This window comes from Gekko japonicus, unplaced genomic scaffold (genome assembly GCF_001447785.1).
Source record: "Gekko japonicus isolate JY-2015 unplaced genomic scaffold, Gekko_japonicus_V1.1 scaffold1177, whole genome shotgun sequence".
Lineage (NCBI taxonomy): Eukaryota > Metazoa > Chordata > Lepidosauria > Squamata > Gekkonidae > Gekko > Gekko japonicus.
The window spans coordinates 418,257-428,395 of record NW_015160874.1 but is presented as its reverse complement, the minus strand read 5'-3'; the positions used below and the strand labels follow the sequence as shown (position 1 = coordinate 428,395).

Below are 10,139 nucleotides of genomic sequence, written 5' to 3'. Positions count from 1 at the left end.
TCAAAGCTTTAAACATATCCATGCTGCATAAATGCAACTGGCTATAAGCTACTGTAGCAAATCATACCTAACACCGTCTTACAAACCTTATTAACACCTGTGTATCCTTGTGACAGTAATGCAGTGAACAGAGAAAAGAACCAGGGCAGATTAAGGAGGGGGCAACACAGATGAGTACACGATCACTGAAGCGCACTGGGAAGAGGAGGGAGGTGGAAGAAGCAGTACAGGTGAGCACGACAGGCTGAACAGATACTTCGAAATTATTAGCAAGGCTATTCTTAGGTTGTCGGTTATCATTTCTTTTTCAAAACAAACACCAGAACACACGATATTAGATACACAGAAAATTCCTACGTAGAAATGCCTCATAAATATCAGCAGAGTAATGATCTTTCTAGCTGACCACTTATGTGTATTGTAAGGACAAAGGGAACAGCTTCTACGTACTTGCACTTCTATACAAGATAGAAAAACGTAGGAATCGTAAATGTGTATTCTCAACTGCATTCCTCAGGTCATGTCTGTCTCTAGTTACTTGAAGTGAGCGCAAAGCACGATCTTAGCAATTTTGCCCTTCTTTTACTGCAAGAAGGTCAAAGAACCAGTATGCAAAAATCAATGGGGGGGGGTGGGAAAGAGAGAGTCCACCTGTTGTTTTTCCTGACTGCAATCAAGCCTAGAACGCCTGTTTCAAATGCTGCTGGTGGCAGCATTCCTTGGCAAACAAATTTAAATAATTTATGCTCTTTCTCCACCATTTATGAACCTATCTTTATACAGATGCCAAAATGCTCTGGCTGCACGCTGTTGCTCAATGAAATGCAACATTGATTCTATGATAATTATCTTCCTGTTGTTAAGAGGAGTTTATTTTTACAAGACCCTCTTAGTGAACATTCCTCATTATTAAGCACCAGGGCACAAAAAGCTGGTCTGGGCAGGGGACAAAACATCAGGGAACCACAGCCTTCTAGGAAGCAGGAACACAAGCTGGATCAACAACACATGGAGGGACACCCTTCACGGAGCAAAGGAAAGAGGAGAGACACCCTTCAACAACACATGGAAGAACCATATTAATACTATGTTTTTAACATGTTATTTTAACCCTTCCAAGGAATCAGGGTTCTTTTTGATCCCAGAAGTCATGGGGAAAAAATGGTGTACCCATTTAAAGATTTCTACAGCCACCGAACTCCTGTTATGCTTTCTCCCCAATGAACCGCAGTGCCCTGAAGTCCATCTCTTCCCTCCCCACTGCCTATCTTTTTAAAGTCTGAGTTTTCTCAAAAGAGTAAATGGGGTCATTCTGGCCCGCTTAACTTGGCTTGAAAGTGAAAGTACTAAACATAACCATAATCGGGATTCTAGTGACCCCAAGAAATATTGATAAATTATTCTAGCACTGTTCCCATGTCTGCAGGCATCCACTGAACCAATACACATTTTCCTAGCTCGAAGGAGCCATTCAGCCTGGAACTCTAGATGACCACTAACCACCTCTCCATTGAGCTGATTGTTTCCCTGCAAGACCCAAAGAAAATGGACACAGTATGCACATTTTGTCTGCTTACAACATGCAGTTTTACTATGCAATACATGCAAGTAGGCACTTTTCAAGAGAAAAAAGTTCTCATTTGTAAAAGTTCTAACTGTACTGTATTTTACCTATTTATATTCTACCTGTGTCACCTGTTAACTCATTTTTTTTGTTAACTGTTGTTCCACATTGCACTATTATTATGTTAAATCTCTTGTTCCACATTGCACTATTATTATGTTAGGTTTCAATATTGTAAGTTAAAAATAAACAGTTACATATTCCCAACTGTGTTTTATGCTTTAAAAAATGGTGGGGTCAATTTGACCCCATTTACATTTCTGTGGGTTTTTGATGTTTTCAATTAGGAGTATTTTTGACCCCAGTTCCAAATTTTACTCTTCTTGTTCCTGCATTGCTGAAGAAAGTTAATCTTGAGGCCTGAGTTTTTTTCCATAGTAGCTAATGTCGTGATTGAGAGAATTTCAGGCTTCTATTACTTTTGCTTTAATTTGGGGTCACTCTGACCCCAATGCCAAAGTAGTGTAGTTTTTTTTTTTACCTTGGAAGGGTTAGATAAGAAGGCTGTTCACACTAGTGAGAAATATGACAAGACAAGCAACTCTCAAAGCCAAAGAAACCAATGTAACAGGATTGTTTGCAAAGAACCAACAAGTAACCCCACACTACATAGAAACAAAACTGTACTCCACTAATCCTGGGGTTCAAGTATGTTTTAGAAGAAGAAAATCAAAGCACATTTTAAAGACAAAATTCATTTTCTCATTTGATCATCATTTACAGATCTTTCTACTTCACTCCATTGTGTCTTCAAAACGTACAAATATCATCTGTATAAAAAGGGACTGCTCTGTACTTTCAGGGAGTGATAATCTATTTTACAACTGTGACTTCTATACTGTACAAAGCACTGTAATTAAAGTATCTAAGCTAAAACAGGCTAGTAGAAATTCCACGTAAAATCTCCCTGACACACTCCCTTCCATATAAAATATCCCGAAATGCTAGCTTTATATGTGCAGTCTCAGGCACTTTTAATGTCAAGTAACTAATTTCCTATAACTGGAAATGTTACAAATTACATTTTGGTTGTTAAATAAGCCTTTAAGCACACAGCAAGGTTATTCATTCATGTTACCTTCAGCTTCTCTGACATGCAGACCATAGCATGCTCAGACATTATTCTTGTCTGGTATGCAACTCACCAATGGCTACGGCCCAGTAAACTTCGGATCCATTCAATAACTCACCACATGCTATGGCAGAATAAATTGGTGATCCTGGCACTTGGAGCAAAATTCGAAACGGAGCAACACGGGCATTGGAATCGAGCACAGTATCCAGAGCGCCTACCAAGCGACCTGAACAAATACAAAGAAAAAAATAATAATTTTTAACATAGGGCTATGAATTCTCATAGCAATTTTTCGTGTAGCTGATTATACAAGTGTCCCCTAAAACTGACCTGCTCAAGAGAAATAGGTACTCAGAAAATGAAGTGAACCAGTAAAACAAGGGATGGGTTAAGTTGCCATCCTTTTAGACAGTCTGCAGCGTTAGATTGGAGTCAAAATTTGAGAAAGATCTGAAATCCATGTTGTGCTGAAGTCAAAACCCTTAGACCTCAGTTTCCTATTTTTATTCTCATTGAAGGCTTTAAATTCTCATTGAGATTGGTTCATAAGAAAGAACAAGTCAATACAATATTGCAGATTCACCAAATTAATGACAAAGGACAAAGCTGTAATTTTCTTTTTCCATGTTCAAGAGTAAGTTTCATCGTAGCATGTCTACAACACTTCTACAACACCAACACGTCTGCTGGGATTCAGGCATAGCACACTGATCCACCCAAGCCATATGTTCATACAGCAAAAAACGTGGGTTAAGTTGCCATCCTTTTAGACAGTCTGCAGCGTTAGATTGGAGTCAAAATTTGAGAAAGATCTGAAATCCATGTTGTGCTGAAGTCAAAACCCTTAGACCTCAGTTTCCTATTTTTATTCTCATTGAAGGCTTTAAATTCTCATTGAGATTGGTTCATGAGAAAGAACAGTCAATACAATATTGTAGATTCACCAAATAAATGACAGGACAAAGCTGTAATTTTCTTTTTCTATGTTCAAGAGTAAGTTTCATTGTAGCATGTCTACAACACTTCTACAACACCAACACGTCTGCTGGGATTCAGGCATAGCACACTGATCCCCCCAAGCCATATGTTCATACAGCAAAAAACGTCAAAGTATCACCACAGTTGGAAAACAAAAATGTTTCCCAGAACTCCATGAATCAGGGCACCTCTTTCAGTGTCATCTTTTGCTGCTTCTGATTCAGTGGCATTATTCCACAAACAGCATCTGATAAGGTCTTTAGTCTTGACTTCCAAGCAAGTGCCCGGAAGACTCCGGCCAAAGATAAAGGTGGAAGGTAACAAATATGAAATACTTAGTACGAGCCTAGGGAGGGAAAGTAAAATCCACTCGGCCAGAAGGATGAATACTATGATTTAAAAAACAGAACGTAATAAAAATAATATAATAAACCAACTATTTACTGATAAAATAAGTATTAAAACTACTGCTCTTTATTCCTCTCAGGATATTATACAATCCTACAACGTTGATGGTGCCAGATAGCCACTAATAATCAACATGTGGCGCAGGTGCAAGCAATATCAGGAACCTGTCCTGTGGCTTTACAAAAATCAAAAGTTAATCCTCCACACCACGTCACAAAAGTATACTTCTTGTTTCTTCTAATGTTTAATTCCTCTCTCTTCTCCTAAATGACTGGTGTTACCAGCCAGTTCCTCATTTTTCCCCCACTTCAGATGAACTTTTTTCTATCACATTCACTGGTTAACACACAAGACTTCCAGCTGCAAATGAATGCAAAGTAAGTTTTTAAAAAGATTAAGAAAAAAGCTAAATTTAAGTGAGCTGAATTATATGTAGCAATAGTATAAAAACCTGCCAAAAAGTGGACAAATTTGCCCTTTGTGAGGTCTGCTGATGGAAGAGGAGGAGAGGAATGATTTTGGTTACACTTTTATCTTCAGTGCAGCTACCCATATGTTGTGTAGCTTATTCGTGCAAGTCCTCTTGGCACCGCCTTTTCAAAAGTCTGAGGTGCCTGGCTCTTGAAGCGGGAAGCACTTCTGCAGCTTCTTATACTGGCACTACAAAGAATCCAATCCAGTAATTTTTTTTTATTTCTCCCAGTACTTTGTTTTCAATGTGCATGTTTTACACATGGGACATTATTTTGACATGGGGCCTTTTGGTGTAGCGGTTAAGTGCCAGTTTGGTGTAGTGCTTAAGTGTGCGGACTCTAATCTCGGAGAACCAGGTTTAATTCCCTACTCCTCCACTTGCAGCTGCTGGATGACCTTGGGCAAGCCATAGTTCTATCAGAGCTGTTCTCTCAAGGACAGTTCTGAAAAGAGCTCTCTCAGCCCCACCTACCTCACAGGGTGTCTGTTGTGGGGAGGGGAAGGGAAAGGAGTTTGCAAGCCACTCTGAGACTCTGAGTGAAGGGCGGGATATAAATCCAATCCATCATCAGAAACATGAGATGTTACAGTCACACAGGAAGATGTTTGAATGGGACTAGCCCTCTAACAGAGTAATCCTATGCAGAGTCACTCCAATTGAAGCCTATTGAAATTGGTGGAACAAGTTTGCTTTCTTTCCAATTCAAAACATATGCTTTCAAAACATTCCATACAAAAATCAGAAGGAGATTGAGGACTATTTTCCAGTTTTGCAACTCCAAAGGCTGCTTCTGCTTTAGAGAGATGTGTGTGTAACTTGATATGGTACATAATTCCTGGATTTGGTCTGTTTGTATGTTTTACCTTCAGTGCTGGAAAGTTATTCCTGTGGGGGGGGGGAAGGGAGGCGAACACACAAACAGCCATGGAGGGGGGAGGACATACTTTGCTGAACATGTTCTTGAATTTTCTACTGCATCAGCTCATATTGCTGAATAGGCAAGGCGGTTGCTGTGACTTGTTTGTTCAGCCATGTACAGCAGATTTCTTCCCATTTACACTATAGCTTTCAGACTCCAGCATCTGATTTCAGGTGCAACAGTTTGCAACAGCTCCTCTTACCAAAAAAATGCTTGTGCCATGGTGTGAGCTTGAAAAAACAGCTATGGCTGGAGTGTTAACAGGAAATAGAATTTTTATGCATTTTAGCCCCTAAGGCCCCCATCATTATCCTCTCTTTGACAACCTGGAGAACCCTTAAGAACAGGCTCCAATGCAAGTGTCAGAGTTGGAAAGGGAAATCTAGAGAGCCCTGGATCACACACAGTTAAAACTAGGATTATACACATTATGGCACCAAAGCTGCTAAGCTCCATCACATGCCTATAGTATCAAATAGTAGAGAACCGTGATTCAAGTACTGAGCTACAATTTGGGAGACCCCACTGTGTCACAAGGCTCACTGGGTGACCTTGGGACAGTCACTCTCTCAGCCTAACCTACCCCACAGAGTTAATGTGAAGGCAGAATGACAGAGGGAAAACCAAAGTATGTTGCCGGGAGCTCCTTGGAGGAAGGGTGAAATAAAAATGTACTAAATAAGTTGTCCACAGTGTCATCCCAAGTGTACATAAAACACTCAACCACATTTTTTAATAATCATGTTTAAAAATGCTCAGCTTTATAAATAATATCGTTATTCTTGCTATAGAGTTTGGAAGCAGAAGGACTTAAGGTTGCCAGGTCCGAGGATTGCACCGGCAGGGGAGGCACTTTCGGGGGGCGGGGGAGTGACGTTATCATATCGGTGATGTTGCAGGCGATGCTCTGGTTTTTGGACAAAATTCTATGGTAAGATTGCCCTCAAACCATAGAGTTTTGCCTAAAAACCAGAGAGTCACTATGTGACGTCAATGACATCACTTCAGTGTGATGTCAGTACATCGCGTTGAGGGCGGGATTTCCCCCAGCTGGCCGGCAGCAGGCAGGAGCCTGAAAACCCAGGAGATCCCCTGTCCCCTAACTGGGGAATGGGATCCCTAGAAGGACCACAGGGCAGAAGTAGGGAACCTAAAGCATCCAGTGCTGCTAACACTATCAAAATGCGTACCACATGGCTTGGGACTGGGTATGTAACAGACCGTATCCTCCCATATCTTCCTGCTTGGAAATTAAGACCACAGGGAGAGGCTCTCCTGACTGTCCCATCTATCAAAGAAGCTCATTTGGTAGGTACACAAGAGAGGGCCTTTTCAATGGTAGCTTCCCCAGGAATAACCTCCCCAGGCTGGTGCACCTGGCCCCCTCACTTTTGATCTTTAGGAGCCAGGCAGCTGAAGACAGCTTTATTTAGGACTGTGTTTGGTTAACTTCAGAAGCAGTTTTAAAAGATTTGGTTATATTCTTAATGTTTTATTTGATGTGTTTTATATATGTTTGTACGCTGCCACAAGGAAGAAAGGCTGCTAACAAATGTTTTAAATATAATAAATACAGAATGCCATGGGGACATTGCTGGAACACTGAAAATAAAACCCCAATATTTAGGAAAGATCTTCGTAAATCCCACTTATTAGACATGCCAAAACATTACAAGTAGACAGCCTCACCTCTAAAACCCTACAGCTATTTAATATTAGAAAACAGCTTAAAGACAAACCACGTAAGAGACAAACTGTTCAAACCACTATTTCCTCTACCTTCTTAACTGTGCTACATGTATTCTGTGGGGGGAAACGGCAGCCCCATATTCCTGAAGTTCAAACCCCAGACGCTACGTACTATGTTCAAACACTATGTACTATTGCATTGCAAACAGAAAATATAACAGTCCAAATTTAGCAACACAACTTTTACCATGATTTCACTAGCGCTAGTGCAATATAACATCTTATCTGATGGTAGTAGTGAACACAGAATTACCTTTTCTTGTTTGCACTGAAACGCCATTAAACAATCTCTAGTTTTGTTCTAGTTTTACACTATACACTATCAGATGTATCATCACATGAGGGAAAAATAAAAATTATAGAATGAGCTCTACACTACATGCCATCTAACCGATCGCACAAATACCCTAGAATTCACCAAACAACCAAGTGAAAATCAGTTTTGATCCATTGAATCAGGTAACAAGACTTTCCAGTTCCGTTTTTCGGGATCTAGAATGGTAAAGAACAGTGTAGTTAAATTTACTATGCCAATAACGGTACTGTACTTGAAAAGAACAGTGTAAGCATTGGTCTTGGGTGGATCACTAACTCACAGCTTAACCAATATTACAAACAGGACGACAACGCAAGGCCTGGCAACCTGCAGGAGAACAAAGAGGGGACACAGGGGGCAGCCAGCACTTCTGGTAAAAGCTGGAAGTGACATCAGACCTCTTCAGGAATTAGTAGAAACTCTCTGGTAAAACCACAGCGTTTCTGGCAATTCCTGGACGGGACTGACATCACTTCTGGGTCTTCCCTGTGAATGACATCGCTGCCGCCTGCCTAAAAGACATTTTTCAAATTTTTGTCTTGCTACTAGTCCAAGCGTCAGGGCCTGGCAACCATGATTACAAACAGACAAAACAAAACAAAAGTGCAACAAATTCTTGAGTTGAAAATGTGGAAAGACTATATTTAAAGTACCTACAGAGTCCTTACAGTTGCCCTACTAGATACTATTATCTGTTATAATTTGTGCAGACTCTAGACATCTTTATCATCCTATGAACCTCAGATATATTGAAAGCAGAGGTCATTTCGGGGGGGAGCGCAGGGGGACACAATTCCCCCGGGTGAGGTGCGCACATGACGAAGCACCGCCCCCTGCTTCCGGCCGCCCCGCTTCCAGCCCTCATTCAGCCAGGAGGAGGCAGGAGAAGAGGGAGGGTAAGTTGCTTCCTCCCCACCTCTCCCCACCCCTGCCTGCCTGGGGCCAGGGAGGGCCTTGGCGGGGCTTCCTCGCACTCCCGCTGGCCTTGCAGGTCCACCGCCGGGCCCCTGATGTCAGGGGGTGTGGCATATGCTAATGAGTTATGCTAATGAGATCCCCTAGCTCTTTTTCTACGAAATGACCCCTGATTGAAAGTATACTATTTTTGACATACACTTCTTCACATATAACAAGAGCTATGGGCATTCACAAGTAATGCTAACTTTATTCACCCATGCAATAACTCCAATTGTTATCCATGCGGGCGTGGGGGGGGGGAAGAAGACTCACAAAAAGTTTCAGCATTCTGGCCTTCTGAAGCTGCGCTTTTCTGTTGCTGCCTTCAGGAATTACAAAGTTTGTTCAAACTGTTATTTACTTTATAATTTGGCAATTTCTTAGGGGAGGTCTGAAGAAACACAAGCACTCCTTTAAAGAGATTTGTTGATATGGTAAGTTGAAAAAGAGAGGAAAACTATGACAGCCTTTGAATTCCAGTAATGGGAAAGGATAAAATTAACATGTTAAATGAAGCCTGATCTCATTTACAGTAAGCAGAACATTGTTATAGGAGTAAAATTAGTTTTTTCCATATGTTATCTAATAGAATAATAAAAATAGCAATATTTTTTTAAGTTTTATTTTAGGACTGCATTTGATTAAGTGACTAGCAGTCCTAAACAGTTATTTTGGTTTTATGTATTCTACTTTGTGTGTTTATACACACACATATTTCAGGTAGCCTTGAGCTTCATAAGAAAAAAAGGAGGTTATTAAATGTTTCAAATAATAATAAAATAAATTATAAAAATGCATTTGACAGTTTGAAATCCTGCTCAGAATAGGAACTAAATAATAATTACTCGTTAAAAATGCTACTTTGTTTTTGACGATCATTGTGGTTTTTTTCTTTGGAAAGGAGTAAAGCATAGTCTCATCCAAAGGAAAGCAAGGGAAATGGGAACTACAAAGGAGGTAAGCCTCAAACTGGTACAAATAAAAAAATTATTCTAGCAAAATCCAGATGATTAAAAAAAATCCCATACTGTTCATCATAATCTTTCTTGGTGGGACTCGGTATTTGGAGAAAGAACATCCTCCAGACAACAACACCTCAAAGTAGTTCTTTGACATAAATCATTAGAACCCATTTGCAATTAAGGACAGGCCTCTTTTTGAGCCGGAGCTCACCAGAGCAACACTCCGGCAGAGAGGAGGCATGGGGGCGGGGATATGTAGCAAGCCCCGCCCCCTGCTCCCAGCAGCCCTCCCCTCAGTCAGCCAGGGAGGACAAAGAAGAAGCAAGGTAAGTTGTTATCTCCCTCCCCAGCCTTTCAGGGCCCTGTAAAGGCCTCCCCAACCTCCCAGCGCTGTCTCTCCAGGCCTGCGGGGCTGCGCGGGGCCCTGGAGAGCCCTCCCCAACCCCCAGCTTCATCTCTCCAGGCTCGCACAGCTGTGCGGACCCCTGGAGAGCCCTCCCCAACCCCCAGCGCCGTCTCTCCAGGCCCGCGCAACAGCGTGGGGCCCTGGACAGCCCTCCCCAACCCCCCAGTGCCACTTCTCCAGGCCCGCACAGCCGCACAGTGCCCTGAAGAGTCCTCCCCAACCCCCCAGTGCCGCTTCTCCAGGCCTGCGCTGCTGCGCAAGGCCTGGGAA

At 41.7% G+C, this 10,139-nt stretch overlaps 1 protein-coding gene across 1 annotated transcript in view; it reads right to left on the bottom strand.

Moving 5' to 3' along the window:
- Positions 1-10,139, bottom strand: part of TBC1D8 (TBC1 domain family member 8) — a 50,680-nt gene that overhangs the window by 38,094 nt on the left and 2,447 nt on the right. The window contains exon 2 of the mRNA XM_015422690.1: positions 2,770-2,925. Coding sequence (XP_015278176.1) covers positions 2,770-2,925 — 156 coding nt within the window. The remainder of the gene's footprint in view (positions 1-2,769; positions 2,926-10,139) is intronic.